A 27,878-nucleotide genomic window follows, 5' to 3' on the forward strand; every position below is an offset into this window, starting at 1 on the left:
GGGTCTCCCTATATAGTCCAAGATGGACCTGGAACTCATGTAGCCCAGGCTGACTACCAACTTTTGGACCTTCTGCCTTTTTCCCAAGTGCAGGGTTACAGGAGTGTGCCACCCAGGCCTAGGTTTGTTGACCATATTTTTTGGGGCTGTGTGTCCTCTTTCTGTGGTTACCAAGTAGCTGGAAAGAGTTTAAAAGATGAGCGATTGGCTGGACAAGCAAGCTGCACTTCTGCAGGTGGGCCTTCGCAGCTCCTCACTGGCCCCACCCTAACTTAGTCTTCCTGTAGGATTGGGAGCCTTCTCCACAGTCTCAGCTGGGGAGGGAGCTCACAGGGGAGAACTTTATCTCTTTTATACCTCTCAAGGTTATCATAAATGGCAAATTACCTACCTCAAGGTTATCATGTCAAATTATAGCATTCACACATAAGGGTATAGAAACATCCAACATGCAATACAAATGTAAGGTATATATGTCTGTATGTAATATATATACATATATGTATATCTACACACACTATATATATATATATATATATATGTATGTATATCCCTCTCCCTCATGAGTAAGACCCTGAAAACAGAGAAAGTTATTTTTAACTTTTACTTATGAGGATATCAAGGCTGCAATATCTGTATTACTGTTAAATTCCAAACTGGTGAGGCCTGGCTCCTCACAGACTCCTCTGCAGGCCCTGGAGCTGCCGTCAGGAGGTGTGAGCATGAAGGCTGGGCATCCCTTCCTCGCATCGCCTTGCTGCCTCCTCTGTGACAGGTGTGTGCTAAGGTCTGGGAACATCACAGAGGATGAGGCAGACTGACCGCATCTCTACCCTCCTGGGAAAGTATGGCATCGTGGGGAAGCTGTGTGTTTCAACAAGTTCCTACAACAAAATGTCACCTAGAGGGAGGAACAGGGTGGTGACTCCAGCCATCTCTGGGATCAGTGGGCAAGATAACAGTAATTAGCCTTTGATTTCATCATTTCAACGGTAAGGCAGAACCGTTCATTCCTGAATTCAGTCCCTAACCTGGGAGTACAGACTGTGTCCCACTGCCCATAGCTGGGCCTGAGAATGGGCCAGCAGAAAGAACTGCCTGTTCTTCCTCTCTGCTGGCCCGGGTACTCAGGAACTCTTCAGAGACATGAGCCTCCAGCCCCACCCTGTCTTCCTCTCTCCTGCTTTCAGTTCTGCTTCTGACAGAAAAGACAGAAGAGCTTCTGAATGCAGGCTAAGCCCCAGACTCTAAACTGCGGTGTCTACCCACCCTCCACATCTGACCTTCATAGGTACCGCCCTCAGAATTCCCGTTCCTAAGCCTCTACCAGTTCAGGCTGCTTCCTTGCTGAAGACAGCCGCTCACTGGTGGAAAAGACACACGGTGCGCACCAGGCAGCCCCTTGCTAGCCACCTTCCTCCTTTCTCCATCTCTCAGTCCTCAGGGACCTCTCCTCTAGCATGTCACCTGACAGGCCAGATCGATCTACCAGGGACAAGAATCCTTCCACCTCTTGGAGGGAACAGCCCTGGCGCTGAGGGATTTTAGCCTCCACAGCCTCCTTTGCCTCAAGAGGACATGATCCTCCTCCCCCACGCTTGTCACTTTGAGGGACAGGTGGAGGAGACGGAAATGACTGGGAGTGTGGAAACCTGAGGTGACTTGAAGCCGATCTGTCTCCGTGAAAATTTCTCCATTTTTAAAAGCAGGGGGTTGTTCCCATCTCTAAGGCATTTTGTCGCTCTCAGATCGTGCAACTGCGAGGTTCTAGGGCTCTGTTGGGGCAATGCTTGATGATTCTTGTGAGATGAACAGCTGACTGCCAGCCTTGTAGCCAAAGGAGTGCCAGCGCTTGTGGCCACCTCTATGGCCACTCTATGGCCACCCCTCGTAGAACGGGAACAGACCCTCAGTTCCTCTGGTCTTGCAAGGAGTCCCTCACCCCAAGCCCAAGGTGAACTGGCTGCCAACAACTGCAGCAACTACCCAAGGCGCCTATCAGGCACCCACTCTTCCAGGACCCGGCAACCTCAAGTCCATCCCCGCGGCACCAGCCAGTCATCCCCGCCCCTTTGTCACTCAAGAGCCCGGAAAGGCTTGGAGGGTTATGCCTGGAAGCCTTGATAAGTCAGAGACCGTTGGGCTCTACGGCCTAAGACTACGTGGTGGTAGCCAGAAGTCACGGTCGGGCGGCGGCGACAGCAGTGTGTTTGCAGGGGACAGGGACCCCTTTCTAGCTTCTTCTGCAAAAGCCCCACCTTGCCCCATCTCTCCACCCAGGCTGCTCCCCGACCCCTCCGGCCTGGCTCCCCTGCCCAGGGCGGGCTAGGAATCTCTCCCTCGCCCGGCTCAGCAGGGCCCGCGTCGCCGGGTACTTTGGAGCCTAGGAGGAAGTGCGGAGGGGCGGGGAGGTGGGGGTGTGTCGGGAGGCGGCGGTGCTCGGTTTTATAATCCGCAGGGCGGTCGCGGAGCGGGAGAAGGGACAGCGCCGCCGCACCACGCGCGTACCGCGCTATGGGGGCCGCGTCCGGCCAGCGGGGGCGGGAGCCGCTGTCGCCTCTCTCGCTGCTGTGGCTGTCGCTGCTTCTGCTGCTGGTGCCGTCACCCGCTCCGGCGCTCGACCCCGGATTGCAGCCGGGCAACTTTTCCGCGGATGAGGCAGGGGCGCAGCTCTTTGCCGAGAGCCACAACTCGAGTGCCGAGCAGGTGCTGTTCCAGAGCACTGCAGCCAGCTGGGCGTACAACACCAACATCACCGAGGAGAATGCGCGGCTCCAGGTGGGCGCTGGGGCCTGGGCGGGGGCGGGGCACGGCAGGGCGCAGCGACCAATCACAGGTCTGTGGTCAGTCGCCCGGGGTAGCAGACTTCTGGGGCCCCCAGCCTCAGCCCTGAGCCGCAAGATCCCTAGTGGGGCCCCTGCCACCAGTCAGACCCTCCCACCGGCTCTGCGCATTAGACAGGCGGTGATGCTCCAGTCCGGCTTGGGCACGTGATGCCAACATAGGAATGAAAAGGATGAAGCTAACTCCTCCAAGGCCAAATCCTCCCAGCGCGTGGGCGTCCAGAGCTGGGGCAGCGGTGGTCTGCATATAGGGAGCTCTGTTCGGCTCCAGAGCCCTTGCCTCCTGGCAGCTGCCTGACCTTTTATTGAGGTTCCTTTTCTGGCCCCTCCACTCCCTGGCCCCTCCACTCCCTGGCCCCTCATTCTGGTCCAAATTTTCTCCTTCGTTGTTTCCTTGAGTCAGATTCCCACAGTTCCCAACCCGAGGGCCCAGGAGTGGGGTGCTGCTTCTGCAAGCTCATCTCTAGGACAGAATCTTTGCAGGAACTAGGGGTCTGGAAGCCCTCCACCTTCCTAGGCCCTCTCAGTACTGTAGCCTCTCCTCCATGGCCTCCACCTGAGACGGACCTCTCTTTCCACCCTCCTGCTGAGCACAGGAGGAAGCAGAACTCATCAACCAAGAGTTTTCAGAGGTCTGGGGCAAGAAGGCCAAGGAGCTATATGGCCCCATCTGGCAGAACTTCACGGACTCAAAGCTGCGAAAGGTCATTGGGACTATCTGCACCCTAGGACCTGCCAACCTGCCCCTGGCCCAGCGGCAGCAGGTGGGGCTGAGGGTGGAAACAGAACTTGAGTAGCCAAGTGCCCTGTTGTGGTGGTTGGGAGAGCAGCCTGGCAGACAGGAAGGGACCTGTATGGACCTTGACTGTAAGGGGAAAACAGAGGACTGACTGCTAGGACCACAGGTTTTCCCTCCAGACGTGTGGTGGAGTAGAAAATCAAATTCATGAACCGGAGTGTAGTTGAATGACCAGACTGCTAGTCTAGCATGTGTGAAGCCCCGTGCTTTATACCCAGAATTACATTACACATGCAGAGAGTGATGAGGATGTGCTCTCTCTCTCTCTCTCTCTCTCTCTCTCTCTCTCTCTCTCTCTCTCTCACACACACACACACACAGTCAACGGTAAATTTCTCTCTAGGTAGACTTGGTATATGGGCAAGGGTTGGTAAGACAGACGCAACAGGGCCAGAGGACGGCAGGGATTCACCCTCACTGTGAGCTGGTACCAAGCTGGTGTTTGTCTCAGACCCTGGGTCTCTGGTCTGTTCCACCTGCGAAGGCTGCCTCCGTGGGGAAGGGAGGCAGTTGGAAGAGTGTCACTGAGTGCTTGCGTCTGAGTCACATCCCCTCTCCAGACCACTTTTTCCTCCTAGCCAAGGAGTGGGGTGGGCAGATTAACTCCAGAGGCCGATGTTTGCTCACTAATAATCAATCATTCCTCAACTCCAACTTGGCAGTACAACTCCCTGCTCAACAACATGAGCAGAATCTACTCCACCGGCAAGGTCTGCTTCCCCAACAAGACTGCCACCTGCTGGTCCCTGGACCCAGGTATGGGCCAGTCCCATCTCTGCTGGGGTTTCCTAGTGCTTCTGGGTCACCTGCAGGATCTATGTTTGTTAGTAAGTCAAAGGCACTGGTCCCCCACTGGGGCTGGACTACGCAGATGTACCCATACTTCTGCCCTACCCTGCCTCTCTGGGCACTTCGGGGACCTGCTAGCGCCACCCTTCCGCCGCTAAGCTTTCCTCTGGCCACCTAGCTGTCCTTTTAATGGGTCCTCTCACTTGCTCCAAAAGCCTCTCACAAGCCCTGGGTCCCTTGGGACTGTACCACAAGGTCAGCGATTCTATGCAATGAGCCATGGAGAGGGTTCTGTCTCTTCTAACCTCTAAATGTCCTTTCTGTGTCAACAATCTTAGCCATTTTCCTGGGTGCAGGGTCCTGCCCGGTGCTTTCTTTGTATAGTCTCGCCCCAGCAAACGCATAGGCTGTCCTTTTTCTGGGGTCATTGTGATACTGAAGATGCTGGTGGAAATGGTAAAGACCAGTGTGTGCCTCTGGTGAAGGCTGCCAGAGACTGGCACACAGACGGTTCCTAACTGACCCTGTTCACCTGTCTCAGAGCTCTCCAACATCCTGGCCTCCTCACGAAGCTATGCCAAGCTGCTGTTTGCCTGGGAGAGCTGGCATGATGTTGTGGGTATCCCACTGAAACCCCTCTACCAAGACTTTACTGACCTCAGCAACGAAGCCTACAAACAAGATGGTGAGCTTGCATCTTCCTCTCCACGGACAGCAGCCTCCCAAGCTTACAAGACACTCTTGTCTGCTGTCCCCAGAGCCTCGAGTCCCTGAGCTAGACAAAGCAGCCAGTATGGTGACTGCAGGGCTGATCCAAGGTCTCAGAGCTAGTGGGAATGGCATGAAACCTATAGCAAGCATACGTTGCTGTCCTGTCCCTCTCACTGCTGTTCCTGGTACCTTTTGTGGCACTGCTCCCAGCCCTAAGACTCTCCGCATCTTCGTGCTTAGGGACCTGTTTTGCTGGGGATTAGAGTAGCCCCTAGTTGGAAATTATAGATCTTGATATGGTGACCCACACCTGTAATACCAGTGCTTGAAAGGGTAGGAGGATGAGGAGTTCAAAGCCAGCCTGGGCTACACAGTGAGACTCTGTCTAAAAGCGGGGGGGGGAGGGGGAAGGGGAGTGTGGCACATAACTGTAATCCCAGAACTCAAGAGACTGAGGCAGGACGATCTTGAGTTCAAGGCCAATTTAAGCAACAATCTCAAACCAATGCTTGGAGTCAGGAAGATGGTAGAGACAAAACTAGGATGTGGAGAGCCCTTGGGCCTGACCTGTGCTCTCCTGCTTTAGGTTTCTCGGACACAGGAGCCTACTGGCGCTCAGCATATGACTCCCCCTCCTTTGAGGAGACTCTGGAGCACCTCTACAATCAACTAGAACCCCTCTACCTGAACCTCCATGCTTACGTCCGCCGTGCACTGCATCAACGCTATGGGGACAAATATATCAACCTCAGGGGACCCATTCCTGCTCATCTGCTGGGTAAGAACCTGGACCTTGTGCCCAGGGGAGCTTGGGTGTAGGAGGATGCTCAGCAGAGGGAAAGTAGTCCATCCTCATGGTGCTGGACCTTGTGCCCAGGGGAGCTTGGGTGTAAGAGGATGCCCAGCAGAGGAAAAGTGGTCCTTCCTCATGGTGCCTCCAATATGTGGATTGCCATGACCTTTGCTTCCTTATGCAGAAGCCTCAATGACTTCTGTCCCCAGCTCAATGTTCCCAGCAGCCTGGAATCCTGCTGAATAAGTGGGGGCATGGAGGCTTAGGGAGGCAGGAACTTAGAGCCAACAGAGAGCCAATGGCTTTGGCTGCAGGTTCAGGGGAAGAGGCAGCCTACTTGTAAATACTTCTGAGGACACAAGCCTGGAAGCTTGGGGCCCCTTTGCAAAGGATCCTGGCATGTTCAGAAAGGACACCAGTAACCAGCCCTGTGGAGCCCAGAGAGTTGGGAAGGCTGTCCTGTGGTCCTAGGGTACAGGTGCCAGCACCCACCCAGGGTAGCAAAGATGGGAAATTAGCATGGCTGGCAGGGAACCAAACTGTCCCATTGGCTTTTTCCATTTAGGAGACATGTGGGCCCAGAGCTGGGAAAACATCTACGACATGGTAGTGCCTTTCCCGAACAAACCCAACCTCGATGTCACCAGTACAATGGTGCAGAAGGTAAGTTCTGGAGCCAGGCTTCAGGTAAGGCAATGAGATGGGGAGAGAGGGGTAGGAAGGGCCATGTGATAGGCATAGCCTCTCTCCTCTCCTACAACAGTCAACAGTTGATCAAGGGTCTCGTCCGTGGTGGCAGAGTGATCTGCTGTGGTCAGCAGTGCTCTGCCCCTGAACCTCAGATATCTTTCCTGGGCCAGAAGCTATCCTGGGTGGAGCTCACTAAGCCTCGCCCTGAAGGCAGTCCCAGAGGCTCCCACAGGACCGACTCCTGATCTCTTTCCCCACCTCCTGGCCAGGGTTGGAATGTCACAAAAATGTTCCGGGTAGCAGAGGAATTCTTCACCTCGCTGGGGCTCTCACCAATGCCCCCTGAGTTCTGGGCAGAGTCGATGCTGGAGAAGCCAACTGACGGACGGGAGGTGGTGTGCCACGCCTCAGCCTGGGACTTCTACAACAGGAAGGACTTCAGGTCTAGACCTGGGAAGAGGAGTGTGTGGGACTCCGACCTGTATCGGAGGACTGTTCTGTTCCAGGGCAGCAGGGCCTGTCCTCCTGCTTCACCCCCCCTGCAGCTCTCAGGGGCAATCAGCTGGGTGCCTTGGAATGGAGGAGGGCCAGAGTGGTGGTGGTCGGCCAGGGTCAGGTCGAAGGGCTGCTAGTTTCTAAACACTTCTCACCCCAGGACAGAGGCCTCCTTAACCCCGTGCTCCTCTAGTCCCAGCCTGCTCAGGGCTCTGGCCCCTGCCCTGCCCTCTTCTCCACCCTCATCCTCATCCCATCCATGTTCCAGGATCAAGCAGTGCACCCGGGTCACGATGGAGCAGCTGTCCACAGTGCACCATGAGATGGGCCACGTGCAGTACTACCTACAGTACAAGGACCTGATGGTCCCCCTGCGGAGAGGTGCCAACCCTGGCTTCCACGAGGCCATTGGGGACGTGCTGGCTCTCTCTGTCTCCACTCCTGCACATCTGCACAAAATCGGCCTGCTGGACCATGTCACCAACGACATAGGTATGAAGTGGGCCAGGGAGAGGATCCAGTTTGGCTCAGTCAGGTCTCCTTCTATCATGTTAGATCTCTACTGTTCCCCTACTCCATCTCGTCATTTTTATCTTGAGGCCCCATATACACCTTGAGCTTGGCACTCTCCCGGAGTCCTTGTTCCTGGAGCTAAGAACTTGGGGGTGCAGCCTCACCTCCTGTTGCACAGCCCTCCCCTCCCCCAGGTCCACTCTGCCCTAGCTGCTCCTTCCCCTACCTTCTCTCTCTTCATTTATTTATTTATTTATTTTTTATTTTTATTTTTTTTATTGAGAAAAGAAAAAAAAAACAAGTTTCCACCTCCTCCCAGCCTCCCATTTCCCTCCCCCTCCTCCCACCCTTCTCCGCCTCCCCCCACTCCTCTCCCCCTCCCTCTCCAGTCCAATGGGCAGTCAGGGTTCCCTGCCCTGTGGTAAGTCCAAGGTCCTCCCCACTCCGTCTATATTTAGGAAGGTGAACATCCAAACTGGCTAGGCCCCCACAAAGCCAGCACATTACGTAGGATCAAAACCCCGTGCCATTGTCCTTAGCTTCTCATCAGTCCTCATTGTTCGCCATGTTCAGAGTCTCTTCTTATTTCTGTACAGAAAGTGACATCAATTACTTGCTAAAGATGGCCCTAGAGAAAATTGCCTTCTTGCCCTTTGGCTACCTGGTGGACCAGTGGCGCTGGGGGGTCTTCAGTGGACATACTCCACCCTCCCGTTACAACTTCGACTGGTGGTATCTCAGGTGAGGAGAGAGAGAAGCCTGACTCAGGGGACCCCTTGCCTCCACCAGTCTTGTCCCTCTTTTCTAACATCTACCCCCTACCCACTGCCTCCTCCATCCCTGCTGAAAACTCCAGGAAGTCTCCCCCATTTTCCAGGATGTAGAAGGGATGCTGGGGAAGAGGGAGGCTAGGGGTGGAACCAGTACCTTTTTTCTGCAAATCACAAGCAGCCTGTGCATCCCTAGGGCCTTAAGATTTTAAACGTCCCCTTCTAGAACCAAGTACCAGGGGATCTGCCCTCCAGTTGTCCGGAACGAAACTCATTTTGATGCCGGAGCCAAGTTTCATATCCCAAACGTGACACCATATATCAGGTACCAGAGTTCTGTGTTCCTCCCTGCTCTGTCATCCCTCAGGCCCAAGGGCTGAGAATTAGAAAGGTCCTTTCTCCTGGGCAACGCTTGGTTTCTTTCCTTCTTCCTACTGCTAGCCCGTGGTCCAGCTGTTGCTCTGCGGAACTCGGGATAGAGCCTGAACAAGGGACTTTTGCCTAGCTCTCCACACTCCTCCTAGCCCCTGCTCTCTGTCCCTGCAGGTATTTTGTGAGCTTCATTCTACAGTTCCAATTCCATCAAGCACTGTGCAAGGAGGCGGGTCACCAGGGCCCGCTACACCAATGTGACATCTACCAGTCTACCCAGGCTGGGGCCAAGCTCCGGTATGTGGTGGGAAGGGAAAGAAAGTGGGAGGCGGAGGGGAGAGGCTGGTGAGGGGCATTTCTATAGGTAGCTGACTGTTGTGGTTGGAACCCCACAAAGCCATGCTGCTCTGGAGTAACTCTCTCCTCTCCTTCCCACCCCTCCCCTCCCTCCCTCTCCCTCCCTCGTTCTCTCTCCTTCTTTCCCCTTTCTCTCTTTCATATCAAATATTTATTGAGCTGGCCTTCAACTGCCACGGGGCCAGGCAAATGTCCCCTGCCACTCTCACAGAGACCCTAGCCCTAGAGTTCTTTTATTAACGAAGGACAGAAGGGTGACAGCACCACGGTGGACCCCAGCCTGTGTCTCCTATACCCACAGTGCTCACTCTGCTTGGCAGGCAGTTGCTGCAGGCTGGCTGCTCCAGGCCCTGGCAGGAGGTGCTGAAGGATATGGTGGGCTCAGATGCCCTGGATGCCCAGGCACTGCTGGAGTATTTCCAACCGCTCAGCCAGTGGCTGCAGGAGCAGAATCAGCGGAATGGTGAAGTCCTCGGCTGGCCAGAGTATCAGTGGCGTCCACCGTTACCTGACAACTATCCATACAGCATTGGTAAAGCCCTAAGTGAGGGTGGGCAGGGACCAAGAGGAGTCCTGGCCTCTGACCTCTGGGCCCAGGCCTCAGGTTCCTGGTCAGCTCCTTCCAGCTATGTCCCACCTCTGGGCTCTACAGCAAAGATGGGCATGTCTTTCTCCCAGCATCCTAGAGACGGTGAACCCAAGCCTGAGGGCCCCTGGGGTCAGCCTTGCTGGCACATTGCTCTATGAGGTCACACTGCAGACTCGGCTCTTATTGGCCAGTGGTGGAGGCTTCGGGGCTCTGCTCTCCTGCGGCCATGGGCCAAGGTTGGGTTACTCCAGGACTGCCCAGCTTCCTCTTTCTGCTGCTCTGCTATGGGCACCCCCTGCTGGTCTTCAGTCAGGTGACCACTGACCATGTGACAACCAACCAGGGGATAACAAACCAGGCAACAACCAGAAGCCAGGGGATAACAAACCAGGCAACAACCAGAAGCCAGACAACAACTCACCGAGTGCCAATCATCCAGACAACCCAGAACCCAAGTGGGACTGCTGGAAAGGGGCAGGGCCACGAGGGGGCAAGGAGCCAGGGGACAGCAGGAGGGGACTCCAACGGAACCACGCCTTGTGGTGAGGAAGGCAAGGCCTGTCTGTTTTCCTCCTCACCTCCTGCAGACCTGGTGACTGATGAAACTGAAGCTAACAGGTTCGTGGAGGAGTATGACCAGACAGCCCAGGTGCTGTGGAACGCCTACGCAGAGGCCAACTGGCACTATAACACCAACATTACCCTAGAGGCCAGCAAGATCCTGGTAGGAACCACTTCCACCAACTCCAGCGTCTAGCATGTGCACAAACACAGCCACACCCACAGAACACACACAGACGTAGAGAGACACAAGCACACACACAGCACCAAGCTGCCAAAACTGGTGAAAAGTCTGGACAGAGTATTTTAAAACGACACTCCGTTTCAGATTTATTGGGCTTGGATCCTCGTCTGAGTGAGTTTCTCTAGTCGGATACCATTCTTAGTTACCGGTCTCAGAGACTGTAATCCATTGCCATGATAAGCAATGATGGCGTCCCTCTTTCAAAGATTGACAGCCTGTTTGTCAGCACCGTGAGGGATCATTATTTCCCTGCACCCTGTCCTTCCCTTTGTGGCAGAGTGTATACGTCACACCACAGGAAGCCAGTTCTGGCCATGTGCTCTAACCCTAGATCACAGGGTGTTAACATTGCTTAAAGACCTGCTGTGTGCTGCCCATGGGTCCTTAGTACCTCACCTTCTCTTCCTGTAGACATCCTTTGGCCGTTATGCACAAGCTGGCTTTCTTCCCGTTTCAAAGATGCAACCTCTGAATACTCAGGGCCAGGAGGTAGGGGGCTCCTATCTAATATCACGCCACCTTCATCCTAATGACATTTAAGGCGTGCTGGACTCCCTTTTCCTGCTCTGTCAGGATATACATTGCCAGACCACAGATATCTGTTGAGGAACACATGCTGTACCCAGTCTATTAGCGGATGGCCCAGGTTGAAGAGAAAGGTGTTTGTACGGGCAACGTTATGCACCTAATCAAACCACATTCTTCATCACTACCTTTATGGAACCTCCTACACAGAGGCCATGCCAAATCTCCTGAGCCTGTGACACCACCCCCTTGTGCCCTCAGCTTCAGAAAAACAAGGAGATGGCCAACCACACCCTGAAATATGGCACCTTGGCCAAGAAGTTTGATGTGACCAACTTCCAGAACTCGAGCACCCAGCGGATCATAAGGAAGGTTCAGAAAATGGACCAGGCAGTGCTACCTCCCAATGAGCTAGAAGAGGTGTGTGGCCATGGAGAGCAGGGAGTGGGCCCTGCTGGGGAGTAAGCCGAATTGCGGGTCTGCCTCCACGCTTCTTTCTCGATTTGTCAAGTCTTGACATGGGCCATGTCTGCAGGTCTCCAGAATTCCCATGACTGCAACAAGTTGGGGCACATGCTCCCTTGGTTCCCACCCATAATGCATGGGGCCAGAGCAAAATGGGAGGAGGATTCTTCATTCCCATTTTCTCCCCCCTTGCAGTACAACCAGATCCTGCTTGACATGGAGACCATTTACAGCATAGCCGATGTTTGCTACACAAATGGCACCTGTCTGCAGCTAGAGCCTGGTGAGAGCACCCCCGAAAGAGAGAGAGTTGGGGGGCTGGCTGGTAGGGATGAGGATGCCATCAAGAGAAGGAAGAGATGGGCTTCCTTAACTCATTTCCTCGGGAGAACTGTCTGACCCCACTGAGAGCTAGAACCCCATTGCCATTTCTCTAATTCTCTGCCCCCAGGGCATCCCACCTGCCCAGAACTCCCCAAATGTTTTCCTTCCACCTGCCCCTCAGAGCAATAGAATCTCAAATGTGTTTCAAAGTCACAGACCCCAAAAAGGAGAGCCAAAGACCTTCGGGTCTGTGTCTCTACCTTCTGTGGCTTCCTAGGAACCCTCCTCCATTGGGACATGACTGAAAGAGAATCTGGGGCCAGAAAGGATAAACCACGCAAGAGTCCCACTGGCCTACAGGCACTAAGCTAGAACTGGGCCTCCGGTCCCTAGCTGGTAACATCCCCACACCATCCCTTCCTCCATGGCACCTTCCCGCCGGATCGCCATGGAGCGACTCATAGCCACCTCTCAATGCTCATGTCTCTTCAGCCTGACCCCTATGAAAAGATTCATTCAGCCCCCTCCCCCTGTACACACACACACATCTCTTTCCAGGGTTGGTGAGCAGAGTCATAAACATTCTTTGTGAGGAATCTTTACCAGAAGTTGTTTCTTCCTGGCCCCGGTCCAGCTCCCATGTCAGAACAATGACAAAGAGAAGGGGAAATGGAAAATAAACAGGAGCAAGAAACAGTTCCAGGGCGGGGTCGGGCCTATAGGTAGTGGACGTGGGTACACATGCCAAGAGGGAGAGGGAACATGTACGTGCACGTGCGTGCGTGAGTGTGTGAGTGTGTGTACAAGCACACTTGGGACACATGTGCATGTCTGGGTGTATAGTTCTAAATATGGATATTTTTTAAAAAAAGCACGTAGCATTTGGCATCCCTACCGTACAGCCCTTTGATCCAGAGCTAGGCCATCTGGTCATGGACATGGTAATTAAAATAAAAAGCCCATGAAACCGGTGACTTTCATCACCAGAAAGCAGACACTGAATTCTGAAAACAAATCTTTTTCAAAGAAAGCTAATTAAGTTTACCGCTTCTGTGACAAGAGCATATGACTTAGAATGTTCCAGAATAGAACCCAAGTTCAACAGTGAGGGTTTCAGATGCTCCAGGGCTCCTCCATCTAGGCCAAGGGCAGGGCAAGAGAAGTCATCTGTTCCCAGACTGACGCCCACAGTCTTGTGTGACGCTCACTCTGACCTGAGCTCTGCTCTCAGGAGGGTGTCTCATGCAGAGTGGTTTCCACAGGACATAAACCCAGGGCCCACCTTGCTGGAGGCAGCTCAGGTAGTCCTTGTACCTGCACAGCCCTTACAGCTGTTGGAACTTCTTTGACAATTTGCGAAGGATGTTGTGGGTCCCCAGGGATGCAGCAATGAGCAGGCACAGCCTCTGCTTGGAGACAGACAGTTCCAAGTGCCTGGGAAAGCCAGGACAACTCCTTTGTTTATAGATATGGAAAAAGACCCGCCCAGGGTAACTTGGGAGGAGGGGGTCCATGGGGAGGGATAGAACTTGAACTTAGGCCTGTGAAACTTCCCAAACTATTTCTCCCAGGGAAGGGGAATTCATGGGAGAACCGTTTGTTTTTGCTCTAGCCTGGCCACCTCCTATGTGGGGACACAAGCCTGTCATTAAGCTACTCCTAAGAAAGGAACAAGCAAACCCCTTTCCAAGTTGCTGAACCCCTGCAAGTGTCATGTATGTGTAGCATGTTGCCCCAGGTGGGCACCCTATGAGCTCCTCGTGGCTGCTGGCTCCCTAGCTCTCTCCCCTCTCGCTACTTACTACCTATCCTGTCAAGCTTTCTTCTGACTGAAATTCCATGACCAAGTTCCACTTAAAAACAGATGAGTGCTGAGCCAAGAACGGAGGCTCAAGCCCTTCGACCCCTCCCTTCCAGATCTGACCAACATAATGGCCACATCCCGGAAATACGAAGAACTACTGTGGGTGTGGAAGAGCTGGCGAGACAAAGTGGGGAGATCCATCCTCCCCCTTTTCCCAAAGTATGTGGAACTCTCCAACAAGATCGCCCGACTCAACGGTAAGTTCCCAGTGCTGGTGCCGCTGGCTGTCTGCTTCCCAGTTCCCTCAAGCTCCTCAAAGAGGTCCTCTGATCCTTAGACTAGGGACAGGAAGGGCCCCAGAGGTGACAGGGGTGTACTGAGTGAATGAGAGCTGTTGGGAAAGCTTGGCTTGTCTCCTGTGCAGGCTACGCAGATGGAGGGCACTCCTGGAGATCATCGTATGAGTCTAAAAACTTGGAGCAAGACCTAGAACAGCTGTACCAGGATCTGCAGCCACTCTACCTGAATCTACATGCCTACGTGCGCCGTTCCCTGCACCGGCACTATGGGTCCCAACACATCAACCTGGATGGCCCCATTCCCGCCCACCTGTTGGGTAAGGACATTGGTCCAACTTCAAGGAGGTGGGCAATGGACAATAGTAAGGGACAGGACAGTGCAGGCCACAGAGCAGAGAGCAGGTCTGAAGCGTCATGAGTGATAAGACTTGAAGCCTTGAGTGAGCGTGGCCAAGGTTGGAGTGGGGTGGGGTTGGGGGGACTTCCTGCTCACGTTTAGTTACCACATACTTTTATGTTTTTCTTTTGTGGTGCAGAAGAATTGAACTCAGGGCCTTGTATGTGGCAGGCAAGTGCTCTACCACTGAGCCACACTCCCCAGCTCTCCCGGTGCCATGTTTGCCACAGAACCACATTATACAAGCATTTCACCATCTTTTAAGGGTTAGACCACATTGCCCATCATGCCTTGAGACAGCCAGATCCAGGAATATGGGTGTGGGGATCTGAGGAAATTCCTTATGAGCCTTGAAAGATGTAAGATTTTGACAGATGCAAAGTCAGAGCTGGGGGCTCAGAGGGGAAGACTCAGGGTCTAAGTCAAGGTGTGGCAGCAAAGAAAAGTCCTGAGAGCTCAGATACACTTCAACATCTGGGCCCTTATTCTTCCACGGCTCTAAACATTCAAACAGCCTTGAGTACATGAAGGAGGAAGACGACGGAGAGACAGAAAGACCTGGGGAAAAGTAGAGGCCACCGGTTTTCTGTCCCCAATGGGCCATTGCTTTCCTGCAGTTGTTATGAATAGTGAAGCCAGACAGCGCACATTTAGAGATCATTTGGGAGACCCCCAGAAGGTTGTCCTTCTCTGGGTCTGACTCTCGTGCGACTGGAACATTGCTGCATCCCAAGATCTAGTCCTCCTCCATCCCTCTTTGGGACAGTTCAAAGAATATCTAAGTAAATATCAACTCAGTAACCAAGAACACAGATCCCAGGAGGGAAGCAGGATGCTCCAGGTGTCCAGGGGTCCAGACCAGGGCTTAGAAGTTCATCTCCTGTGGTCAAAGAAAAAGAAGCCCTTTAGGTGCCCCACCCCCACCCCTCCCACTCCTTTCTCATCCCTCTGCCACTCTGACTCCCTCTGGCAATTCTGCCCCAGCTATGGCAGACCCCCGACTCTAATGGAGTTTTGAACCTTCTAGTCATTCTGAATGCCCCACCCCCTTTCTCTCCAGTCCTGGAGAGCTGGGCTCTTAACTGACACTGGATTCTAGTGTGTTAGCCTCTCCGAAAGGAGACGGTTGTTTCCTGTCGGAGTGGCTGGTGACCGGCACAATACAACGTGAGAGGTTGCAGAGGGGACAAGAGTGTAGCCTGATGGCATTGAACTCCAACCACGTCACTTAGGAGTCTGAGACCCTGTTTGGATTAACTCTCTCCAGACCCAAGTTCCTCTGCTACACAGTGTCAGGAAGCAGGCAGAACTACATGTGAGCTTGGGGCGGCACTTAGGAAGTGACGGGCGTATGGGCACTGATGCTCCAGGGACTACGAGTCTCTTGTGGAAGACGCCTTCACTGCTCATGGGCAGGAAAGGCTACTACCTTGATTCCTAATGCCCAGCAAGGTTCTTACCTGTAACTCTCACTGGAAATGACCTTGTGGGCTGGGCATGCAGGTGGGAGACCATGCACATCAAATGCCCCAGCACGGTTTGCAAACAGTTGATGCTCAACAGATGCCACCTTGGTTGACAGGATTGGGATCTGCCCACCTATCTCTACAGCATTGCTCTGAGCCTAAAAAGTTATGTGTCCCAACTTGCCTCTAGGGAACATGTGGGCGCAGACCTGGTCCAATATCTATGAGTTGGTGTCACCCTTTCCTTCCGCCCCCAGCTTGGACGCCACGGAGGCCATGATAAAGCAGGTCAGTGAAGCCAAGGCCATCGTCCGTGGGCCTTCTGAGGGAACAAGGTAGGGCAGGTCCCAGATGAGGACAGAAACCCTCTCCCCACCAGTATGGCCCTCTTACAGCCTCTCTCCTGCCTCAGCTGTGTCTGTCAGAGACCCCAGTTTGCAAAGAGCTGTCTCTGCTTGCAGGGATGGACGCCCAGAAGGATATTTCAGGAAGCTGATGACTTCTTTACCTCCCTGGGGCTGCTGCCTGTGCCCCCCGAGTTCTGGAACAAGTCAATGTTGGAGAAGCCAACTGATGGACGGGAGGTGGTGTGCCACGCCTCAGCCTGGGACTTCTACAATGGCAAGGACTTCAGGTTTGTCTGGGTGGAGCTAGGATCCTGGGACGGACAAGAGTATGAGCTGAGCCAAGGCTCTGTGGTTGTCCCCTCAACGGGAGAGAGCAAGACAGATGGGGGCAGTTTGGGACGAAGCTGAGGACTGAAAGTCAAGGAGGTGAGTTTGGTCCTAGACCAGGTAGGGAAGTTCCATCGGAGAAATGAAAGCCAGGGGGCTGGAGAGATGATTCAGTGGTTAGAGCAGTGGCTGCTTGTCCAGAGATCCTGAGCTCAGTTTCCAGCACCCACATGGTGGCTCACAAACATCTATAGGGGGTTCTTATGCCCTCTTCTGGCACGTGCAGATAGAGCACTCATATACATAAAATAAATAAATACATCTTAGAAAAAATAATGCCAGAAGTGCTGGCCAGCTTTGTCAGTGGTCAGTGGGATGCTTCAGGTTGCAGACCTGATGTCTATGCTGCACAGCCTTGTTTGCACATTGTTGGCCCTTCCCATGGTGCACCACTGTGACATAGGAAGACCCCACTCTCACCGCTGACAGACAAGGCACTGTCCTTATCAAGTTGGGGCTGGCTGCCTACAGCTGTCTAACAGAACACCCCAAAATCCCGTGGCATAAAATGACCAGTTGGTCCTCAAGGATCTCTGAGCAGTTCCGGCAGTGCCCAGTGGAAGTGTCTTCACTCTGCAGCGACAGGCATCTCAGTCAGAGTATTTAAAAACTTTAACTGAGCCAGCAAGATGTCTCAGCAAATAAAGGTGCTTGCCACCAAGTCTGATGACCTGAGTCTGAGCCTCCAAATCCACATGGTGGAGAGAGAGAATAGAATTGCAAAAATGGCTGTCCTCTGATGGTCACAGACACACTGTGGCAGGTGCTTACCACATAAATCAATAAACTCTTAAATTTTTAATTAATTTATTGGCACTAGGAGAGTGACTCCCAGGGTTTTATTCTTGCCAGGAAAGCACTGAGGTACCCCCTAGACACAGCGGGGAGAATTCAGTGGCTCCTCTGGAGCCATTTACCCAGAATCTAGTTTTGACTGCTGGCTGGAGTTCCTCAGTTTTCCCCACGTTCAGTGTCTAGGGTGGCCTCTCACACTGGGTACCTGGTTAGGATGATTGGAGAGGCTGGGGGTTGATCAGGCTTCTCTCTGGCACAAGCTGGCTTGGGTTCCTTCCTATTGTGACTGTCTCAGGCTGGCAGATGGATTAAAACAGAAGCCAGGTTTCTCAATGGCTAAGTGTAAAACTGGCACGGAGTCCTGTCTGCTGTGGATTCCTCCTGCCTCAGGCATCCTATTTTAGACAGGGCCTTACTATATCACTTAGGCTGACCTTGAGCTTGTGATCTTCCCGCCTCACTTGGGCTCCCAAGTGCTAGGACCAGGCATTTTCAACCCTACATGTCTGCCACATTCTACGGGAGAATACCCAGGGCAACCCAGATTCAAAGGAAGAGGGGAAAAGACTATGTCTGGGAAGGGGCTTGTGATTCTGTCCCCAGCTGATGAAGTTCTTATATAGACACAAAGCCAGGAGACAAAGAGATGGGGTTCATGTGGGGGTTGGGAGCGGGGATACTGCCCGGCCTTGGGCCCTTCAGAGGCATGAGGACTTGGAGCTTTAAGGCCCAGGTGGATTGACAAGGGGATTAGGGATCATGGAGGTGAGGATACCTGTGGGAATCCTTTTCTGTGGTGATTCAGAGGAGAAGGTAGGCAGACCCCATCCCTAGTGGGATGTTGGGAGCTCCTCCCTCTCCCATCCCCCTGATGAGAAAGAAATATGAGGAGAACCTGCACTGAAAGACTCTGTTTAGACCCCAAGAAGAAGTTTCTCCTGTCATTGGAACAGGCTTGAAGAAGTGGGTGAGGGGAACACAAGGAGGTGGAGCCTCCTGGCCTGGACAGCTCTGCAACTGCCAATCAGCCCTGGTCCTAAGCATTCTTCTAGTGGTTTGGGATTAAATGAGATGCAGAGTGGCCCAGTCCATGTGGTCCCCAGGAAGCCCCAACCCTGGAAGAAGGAGACAAGTCCATGGGAAAGCACTGGACACACATCCTACAAAGCACAGGATTGAACGTCCCTGTGCCTCCAGACCAAGTCAGAAAGCAATAGTCAGTGTGGATGGGAGCTAGTTGGAAAGTTAGGGGCAGAGGGATGGCTCTGATGACCTTCAGAGACGTCTGGCTCCAAATCCACTTACTTGATTTCTCCTCCTCATCAGGTCATGCTCCTTGCATCTGTGGGGAGGAGGCCTGCTTCATACGACGCACTCACTATCACATGATACATTTACTGTCAATCACACGATGCACTCACAGTGGTCCCTGTGCCCTTGTGTCATCCTGACACACATTCTCGCCGCCCCTATTCCTAGGATCAAGCAGTGCACATCTGTGAACATGGAGGACTTGGTGATTGCCCACCATGAAATGGGCCACATCCAGTACTTCATGCAGTACAAAGACTTGCCTGTGACCTTTCGGGAGGGTGCCAACCCTGGCTTCCATGAAGCTATTGGAGACGTGCTGGCTCTCTCAGTGTCTACCCCGAAACATCTCCACAGCCTCAATCTGCTCAGTAGTGAGGGCGGTGGCTACGGTGAGAGAGGGCAGAGGTGCTGGTAGGTGGGCTGAGGACACAGAGGGGGTAACATACTTGAGAGGTGCAGAAATAGGAAGATTTTATAGATGACCCGGGCAAAGACCTGAGATAGATCGTTGGATGGAAAGGGAAGGGGCCCCAGCAGGATGAACCTGACAGGATAACACACAGATCATCCAAAGAGGCAAGTTTAGGGATGGTGAGATCCAACACCATATTCCCTTCCCCTCACTGAACCTGAGCTGCTAGGCCCCGACACGAGGCCAGCATGGACCTGAGGCTGCACACCCTTCCTTGGCAGAGTATGACATCAACTTCCTAATGAAGATGGCCCTCGACAAGATCGCCTTTATCCCCTTCAGCTACCTCCTCGACCAGTGGCGCTGGAGGGTCTTCGATGGAAGCATCACCAAGGAGAACTACAACCAAGAGTGGTGGAGCCTCAGGTTCTAGAACATTCTGGTGGGGGTGTGGATTTGAGTGCATCTCCGAGAGTATCTGCATGTGCTTGTGTGTCTGCAGATGAGCCAGTGAAAAAGTGTGCGTGTGTGCGTGTGTGTGTGCACACACGTGTGCGCAGGCATGCATGTGCGCGTGTGTATATGTGTATGTACAAGTGATAGGGGTCCATGTGTGTGTGTGCGTGTGCATGTGTGCGTGCATGTGTGTGTGCATGTATGTGTGTGTGTGTATGTGTGCAAGTGATGAGGTCCCCCGGGGTGGTTGTACACCAGAACACAACACACAGGAGTAGAAGACATTCTGGTGAAGGGACTATTCTTTACTTTAAAAATGCCAACCCTCTCTCAACCCCAAAGTCACCCTTTAACATATCTTCCTGTTTGACAGGCTGAAATATCAGGGTCTTTGCCCTCCAGTGCCCAGATCTCAAGATGACTTTGACCCAGGGTCCAAGTTTCATGTTCCTGCAAATGTGCCGTACATCAGGTAAGAGCAAAAGGAGAAAAGCTCTATGCTGGAGCTGCCCCCTCAGACCAGCGAGTGCTGGCTCTTGACACACAGTCCACTCACCTACAACCAAAACCATTTCTTTAAGTCTTCCTTGGACAACACGAGAGCCTAAACCAACCAAACGGTTAAAACCCGAAACTCCACTGGAAGTCTGGCTAATGGTTACAAGGCCTAGTCTGGGTAGGATTTTTGTTTTAAAACAGGTTTTACTCTGTAGTCCAAGCTTCAGGCTGGTCTAACACAGTGGGCCTCCTGTCTTGAGCCACCACACCTACCACCGACAGGGCAGTTGACATCAACAGTGGCACGTGGCTGGGTACTGACTTGGGTTCTGTTGATCAATTAGATTTGAGACATGATCCCTTTGTGGGCCCTTTGCTGCAACTGAACCAACTGCCTGCTGTATTTGTCCAAAATGTTCTATAGTCTGGAGCCCAGGGCAGGAGGCCCAGCTTATGCAGGAGGCAAGGTGGTTAGGGACAGGTTAGTTGCCAGCTTGGGGGTCAAAGCTCCTTCCTTTGCTTGAACAACAGCCTCTGTCTCTATGAGTATCCATTCTCTCAGCTTGATCTCAACACACAGGGTGGTCACAAGGTCTAACCACCTAGTCACTCGTCTACACAGAGCTTGCTGGGGAACCTGGTGGCTGTATGCAGTCGTGCATCGTCATACATTGTGAATAACTCACTAAGTGGAAGGCAGCTCCCTTCCTTCCTCATGCTCTTATGGGGAACTTACTCAGGGTGTGCGATCCAGAGAGCTCTGAAGTTGTGATGGGTAGACCTCAGGACCAGAGTTCCTGGTGCCCAGGCTACCTGGGAGCCAAGGCACAGAGGACAGAGAAGGCCTCCCAGGAGAGCGAAACTTCTTAGAGTTCTTGCCTCTAGTAATCTCTGGAAGCTGAGTGGGGGGTGGAGGGGGGAGCTCTGACACTAGGATGAAAGCCAGCAACATAGAAGCATGGACAGAGTCTGGGACCTGGAAAGAAAGATGTCTCTCTACTGAGATGCTCTCCGAGGCTGCAGAGGGCAAGGAGCAAAAAGAGTTGTTGCTAGGTCCCATCAGGTTTGACCTAGAGACTGCCCTCGCGAGAAGCTTTGGAGAAGGGGTTCCCAGTGGGGCTACCACCACCTCCTGGATCTCCTTCTGAGGTCCCAATACTCACTCTTGCCTCGAGATAGACCCTGTGGTTGTGAGTGTCCCAGCTTAGCACAGTTATCCAGACAGGAGTGAGCAAAGGAGACTTGGCTCTCTATAAACACACATCTCTCACATTCTGGCCAGTAGCCTGAGCAGAGAGAGCTCTTTGAGGAAGTGCCAGGGGAACAAGTGGCACATGGCTTGTGCCCAGGATCCAATGGGAGGAGCCTGTGCCACTACTCATGTTTAAAAACCAGAGTTGCTGTGGTCGCCCCGGGCCTTGATTGGTATATTCCTACCAGGAAATCCCTGCTGCTCCACATAAGACTACCCAGTGCCTTCCCTACCCAGAAGGCCCTACCAGATCCGCACGTTCCACCCAGCAACCCTGGCCTCTGTTCCAGGGTTGGAAACCACACAGCCTGCAACAACTTAATGGGCTCTCTTATTAACCTGGAGACATGCCTGTTTCTTGGATCCCCTTGGAGCAGGAATGTGGGCAGCCGAGGGGGTGGGAAGCACCCCTACAGGCACATCTGGGAAGAGCTCAGGTGACACCAAAAGGCCAGAGTGACACCCTGGCTGCATCCTGCTCCGCTGGGTCCCCTGTGACTGTCAGAAGGCTGGGTCGTGCTGGCAGTGGACGAGTCCCTCTCCCACCCCGTGCTATACTTTTCCTGTGTTCCAGGCGTTTCTCCCAAACCTTCTCTCCGCTCCAGGTACTTCATCAGCTTCATCATCCAGTTCCAGTTCCACGAGGCACTGTGCCATGCAGCTGGGCACACAGGTCCCCTGCACAAGTGTGACATCTACCAATCCAAAGAAGCAGGAAAGCTTCTGGCGTGAGTGTTTCAGACCCCTCCTTTGACTCTTTGAAACCGAGAAATCACTGAGGCTACTCTGGGAGCACTTTCTGTTTGGTTTCTTGGGCAGAGAAGAGTCGAGAAGAACCCTTGACATGTTACTTTCAGGAGGAAACTGGAGCCCCTGGGCCCTGCATCTCTCCTCCCCAACCCTGCCCCAGGCCCACTCAGGCTCTCCCAAACCTAAAGGGTCGTTTATGCTGGGAAAGAGGTATGGAGAAAAAAATGCCAGACTGGGCAAGAGGATCCACGTGGTTCCTACTCAGGTTCCCTTTCTCTGCTGCCGCCCCCAGGGATACCATGAAACTGGGTTACAGTAAGCCATGGCCAGAAGCCATGAAGCTGATCACAGGCCAGCCAAACATGTCAGCCTCTGCCATGATGAACTACTTCAAGCCACTGACAGAGTGGCTCATCACCGAGAACAGGAGACACGGAGAGACGCTGGGCTGGCCGCAATACAACTGGACACCAAACACGGGTACTAGCACCCACCCCACCTCCAGCCCCACGCACTGCTCCCAGAGCTCACACAGGGATGAACCCCATTATTCCCAGTCCAGACAGCCTCCAGTCTGATCTCAGAGCAAGGACAGGGACGCCAGAACACAAGGTCCCAGTGCTCCTGTTGTCGCCCTGCCCACTGTCCTGTCTCCTTGCTTCCTCGCTCAGCTCGCTCAGAAGGCCCCTTTCCAGAGTCTGACCGTGTCAACTTCCTGGGCATGTACCTGGAGCCACAGCAGGCCCGTGTGGGCCAATGGGTGCTGCTCTTCCTGGGTGTCTCCCTGCTTGTGGCCACGTTGGGTCTCACCCATCGGCTCTTCACCATCCGCCAACACCACAGCTTCCGCAGGCCCCACCGTGGGCCCCAGTTTGGGTCCGAGGTGGAGCTCAGACACTCCTGAGGTGACCCTGCTGGCAAGACTGGCAGAGGAGTGTCCCACGAGAAATTGGATGGGGGACATGGTGTGTGAGTGTAACACACTCTAGCTGGCCCTTCCTTCTTCTGCCCTGCCCCTGCCCACTCTCTGCCCCCACTCCCGGCCCTCATTCTCTAGATACCCAGCTTCTAACATGGAATTCCCCATCCAATCTCTGTGAATACCATTAAAGGTCCTCCCCAACATCTGAGTCTGTGTCTCTTGTGGGAAAGTCAGGGACAGGACAGTCCAGTAGGCCCCTTTACCTTCTCAGACGCTCTCAGAGCAGGAACCCAAATTGTCCCAAGTGCTCTGGCCCCCATCCCCTTCAACCTTTCCCACTGGCCTTCCTGGCACCCAGGTGAGGTGGCCTGGGTCCTGCCACAGCAAGCAGTCCTTACCCATCCACGCAGTCACCAAGGAAGCAGATGCTGCGAACTGCCTCCTGCTTTGCACGTGGATACATATGGAGGGCTCACCCTGTTTCCGTGCATCCTGGTCCACACTGACCCCTGTGTGGCTGTCTCGGGGGCAAGGTCCTGGGTGCCCTTCTACTACAGGACCTGACTCACTGAGTGTGCCGAAACCCCACGGTCACTTAGACTCCAGCCACACCAGCTCGGTTGTCCCCTTCATGAGTGGACAGCCAGGGTTCCCCGATGGAGCCACATCACACAGGCACTGTCCAGGGAAAAGAGCAACAACCAGTGACCACACCATGGAGTCACTGCTGTCGGCCACCTGCTCACCCCAGAGCGCAGACCCTCACTCTGAGCCTTCTTTTGGAAAGCCTACTTGGATTTTGGGGAGTGTCATTTTGAGGAACTTTTTATTTTTTTAATTTTTTTTAAACTTTTGAGTGATGTTGACACCGTCTCCTTTTCTTTTATTTTTTTTTAAAGATTTATTTATTATGTGTACAGCTTTCCTTCCATGTGTGCCCGCATTTCCAGAAGGGGGTGCCAGTTCTCATTATAGATGACTGTGAGCCACCATGTGGTTGCTGGGAATTGAACTCAGGACCTCTGGAAGAGCAGTCAGTGCTCTTAACCTCTGAGCCATTTCTCCAGCCCCTGAGGAACTTTTTAAAAACATTTTTTCTCTACATGTTTATGTGGGAAATTTGGAAAAATCTGAATAAAAGCCCATGATAGCAACATCAAGAAGTTCAAGCACTGCTAACACTTTGGTGTGTCTCATCCCAGCCTTTCCCCCCAATACATAAACAGGATAATGTAAATAGAATGCCACTGTATTCGGTGTGTCTCCCCCCCCCCCAAACATAAATGCATCCACTCTCAAGTATTATCAAATCCAGCTCTTGGCCGAGTGGGAATTGGTCAGATTTCTGGGACATAATCTTCCAGCCTGGTCCCACCTCTGTTAGGACCCTCAGCCCAAACTGTCCCTAGGCTTTGCTGATATTTTTACCCTAGTAGGGTTCACAGCTCCAATTTGGGGCCCCTAATATCCTTAGTCTGGTTTTTACTGTTCAGTCTCTAGCGTGTATGTGTGTGTGTGTGTGTGTGTGTGTGTGTGTGTGTGTGTGTGTGTGTGGTATTTGTATCTATGGTGTGTGTCTGTGTGTGCACATGTGTGTACGTGTGTGTGTCTGTGTGTCTGTGTCTGTGCAGGCCTCTCCCGTGTAGGATAGGGAGTTGAGGAATTTTGGATTTGCAAGAGGGTAGGACATTTGCAATTCAGCAAGACAATGAAACTTATAAACATGCCTTCCAGACTGTTCCAATCCGTACGTATACCACAGACGTTAGTTCCTCACCCCACCCCCTTCCCAACCTGTGTTTTGCAGTTTGTTTGCCAGACAAAGGTCATTGTCACATGACCTTGTTTCCTATTTTTATAAACTACAGAGGTTCATGCTGCCTTTCAGGGCTGTGGGCATCGTGAGGTCACCAGCCTTCACCCAAAGGACCCAGTGAGCTTCAGACTGAGGGCAAAGAATTCCAAGTCTTATCTACTGGACTCTGTGTGTGTGTGTGTGTGTGTGTGTGTGTGTGTGTGTGTGTGTGTGTCTTTGCACGTGTGTGCTCACATGCTCCAGCACCCAGAAGAAGACATCTCCCCTGCCAAAGGGTTCTGTGGGTGGAGCTCGGGTTTCAGGCTTGCACAGCAAGACCTTTGCCTTACTGTGCCCTCTTGCCAGGCCCCCACCTTATTTATTTTTATTGTACAGCGGGCAGGGCACGTGCACATGCAGATACCATGGGCCTCTGTGGAGGTCAGAGGACAACTTGCAGAAGTTGGTTCCTTCCTTCTACTGTGTGGGACCTGGTTGTCAGGCTTGGCACCTTTACTGAGTCATTTCACCAGGCTCCTCCCCCCCCCCCCCCCCCCCGTTAGTTTTGGGGACAAAGTTTCTCTCTGAACCAGGAGCTTGTCAACTCCACTAGCCACTGGCCAGGAAGCCCGAAAGAGCCTCCTGTTGCTGCTCCTGCCAGATCTGGACAAGCACTGCTATGCCCAGCTTTGATAAGGGTTCTGGGGATTTGAACTCAGGTCCTTATGCCTGCAGAGTAAGCACTTTCCCAACTGAATCATCATCCTAGTCCTCCCTCGGCACTTTTTGAAACATGGTTGTTTTGGACTTTTTTGTGTGTTTTGAGACATGAGTCTTACTAAGTATTCCAGACTGAATCTCAGATTCTCAATCCTCCTGCCTCAGCCTCCTGAGTACCGGGGTCTTATGCATTTGCCAACATTCTTAAGCACTACACTTGTTCAAACTCCTGTTTATGCTTCCTCGGGTGAGTGAGGCGGGGTGGGGTCGACCTGAAAGTTGGCAAAGATGATCCTCCTGCCTCAGCATTCCAAGGACTGAAATTATAGGCGTGAGCCAACCACCATACTTGGTCATCTGGCCAGTACATATTTTTCACGACTCATTCATGGGTTTTATTTTGTTTTAAATTGCATTTATTTATTGGGGATTGCTTCCCACAGTACACCGGGGAGGTCTGAGGATAACTTCGAGATCCTTCCTCAGTGGGATCTGTTTTATTTCACTGTCCCTGTCACTGAGGACAAACTCTGGAACTAGAGCATTTGCATTTGAGTCCAGCTGCCATTATTCGTCAGTTGTGTGTCTATGAGCATGTTCCATAGCCCCTTCTGCTTGTCTCCATCCGAAGGGGGTCTCGATCAAAGTGCCTACCTCAGGGGCTTGTTACAAAGACAGTGCTGGTGAAAGTCCCCCGCCATGCCCAGTCCCTGGAAGGTGCTGTGTGGGCCTGGCTACTGTAGTCACAACTGACCCTAGATTTTTCTCTTCTGTTTGAGAAGGTTGACTCCTGAGTCATCTGTCTATGTGAGGGGTAGATGCCGTTCAGTCAGTAGAGTGCCTGCCTGGCATTCACAGAGCTCGGACCTAATCCCCAGAATCACATAAACCAGGGATGCCTCCAGGGCTAGGAAGCTAGGAGAAGAATCAGGAGTTCAAGGCCATCCTTAGCTTGGTAAGCCCAAGGCTAGAATAGGCCCCAAGAGATCCTTCTTGTAAAGAAAGAGGTCAGGGCTGGAAGGAAAGAGGGAAGGAAGGAAGGAAAAAGAAATGAAGCCTCTTGGCTTCCTACTTTATGGAAGATGTCACATCTATACTGTAGGAGGTCTGCAGCTTTGAGGCAGAGGCACTGTGACCTCCCTCATGGCCACAGGGCTTCAGCCCCTGCTCACTTCTCCACTGTCTTCTTTGTCTACTATCTGGAGAGCCCCTTTTCTCCTTTTCTAGCTCAGCTCTGCATTTTGCATTCGCTGGACATGGGGATACATGCCTTTGATTCCAGGATTCCTCAAGTAAAGGCAGAAACAGTTTAGTTCAAGACCAGCCTTAGGCTACAGAGCAAGACTCCATCTCAACGATGCAGAACCTCATGCTCTTTCCAACCGGGCTCTTGCCGTGTTCCATCCTGCTTTATCAACACGCCTATACTTGAAGCAAGAGGGCTTACCTATATGTTTAACCAGTCCAGCCCTCTTTCCTTAGATTGTAAATGTCTTGACAACAATGACTAATATTTGGGGGTGGGGTTATTGGTCAGTTTCAATAGTCATGGTGTCAGCACATGTAAAAGGGGTCAGGGTGGGCCTAGGCTGAGGATAGAGGAAACACAGGGTAGAAAGAGTCTGCAGGTACAGGAAAATGAATCCTAGAAAGAAATCCCGAAATGCAACAGATTGGACCGTGCTCCCAAATACCAAGAGCTCACAGAGAACAGGGTCTCTCGGTTGGCTTGGAAACCAGTCTCAAGTACTCATAGACATGGACCCTGAGTGGAGGGCAGCAACCACACTTCACACCCCACAGAGCCCTGATGGCTCCTACAGAATCAGGTCTAAAGGAAAGAGCAAGGGAGCCCTGGAGTCAATCGCGTGTCTCCTGAGAGAAAAAAGGCCAAAAATATGGCCCTGAGAGAAGTTAGAAGAATCTGGGAAGATGAGGCTTAAGACCTCATCTTAAGAGTCTAAAGACTCAAAAATGTAACTTGTACCCGTGTACCATCCATCCATCACCCATCCATCCATCATCCATTCATCTATACATCCATCCATCCATCCATCCATCTAAGCATCTATCCATCCAACATCCCACTTACTCAAGTGACCCCAGCCTTTGAAGGGGGATGTCCCAACAGTCCCTAGCCAAACCCCAGGGAAAAGTGACAAAATAAAACAAGTTCTGACTTAAAAGTCAAATTCTCCTCTTAGCTCTGCCACAGCTAGCCATGTTCGCCAGGTCACATGACTGGACTCTGCTGGACCTCAGAAGGTCCCTCACCTGCATAATGGGGGCAGTTGCAAAGAGGCCGGGTAGGCAATCTTTCTAGTTCTAACATTCTATGGTAGACCCTTTGGCCCCTGATGTCACAAATATGGAGCTGACTCGTGATTGGCCACTGCTTCTCCCAGCTCTGCTGTTCTCTTGGTC

At 52.7% G+C, this 27,878-nt stretch overlaps 1 protein-coding gene across 2 annotated transcripts; it reads left to right on the forward strand.

The window, feature by feature from the left end:
* The first annotated feature begins 2,158 nt into the window (after window positions 1-2,158).
* On the forward strand, window positions 2,159-23,135 carry LOC101982560 (angiotensin-converting enzyme). Of its 2 annotated transcripts, XM_005369419.2 has the most exons (25): window positions 2,159-2,778; window positions 3,440-3,607; window positions 4,305-4,398; window positions 4,973-5,116; window positions 5,729-5,920; window positions 6,501-6,598; window positions 6,895-7,067; window positions 7,389-7,612; window positions 8,230-8,374; window positions 8,630-8,728; window positions 8,950-9,072; window positions 9,453-9,664; window positions 10,309-10,445; window positions 11,313-11,471; window positions 11,712-11,799; window positions 13,758-13,901; window positions 14,069-14,260; window positions 15,997-16,094; window positions 16,268-16,440; window positions 18,815-19,038; window positions 19,343-19,487; window positions 19,891-19,989; window positions 21,873-21,995; window positions 22,310-22,497; window positions 22,689-23,135. In XM_005369419.2, exons 1-25 carry the CDS (start codon window positions 2,515-2,517, stop codon window positions 22,919-22,921), a joined length of 3,939 nt encoding a protein of 1,312 aa, XP_005369476.1. In that variant the 5' UTR covers window positions 2,159-2,514; the 3' UTR covers window positions 22,922-23,135. The 2 variants fall into 2 exon arrangements, with proteins under 2 accessions (XP_005369476.1, XP_005369477.2); XM_005369420.2 differs by lacking the exons at window positions 2,159-2,778; window positions 3,440-3,607; window positions 4,305-4,398; ... (7 more) ...; window positions 8,950-9,072; window positions 9,453-9,664 and adding an exon at window positions 9,712-10,176.
* Window positions 23,136-27,878: the final 4,743 nt, after the last annotated feature.

This window comes from Microtus ochrogaster, unplaced genomic scaffold (assembly GCF_000317375.1).
Source record: "Microtus ochrogaster isolate Prairie Vole_2 unplaced genomic scaffold, MicOch1.0 UNK48, whole genome shotgun sequence".
Classification (NCBI taxonomy): domain Eukaryota; kingdom Metazoa; phylum Chordata; class Mammalia; order Rodentia; family Cricetidae; genus Microtus; species Microtus ochrogaster.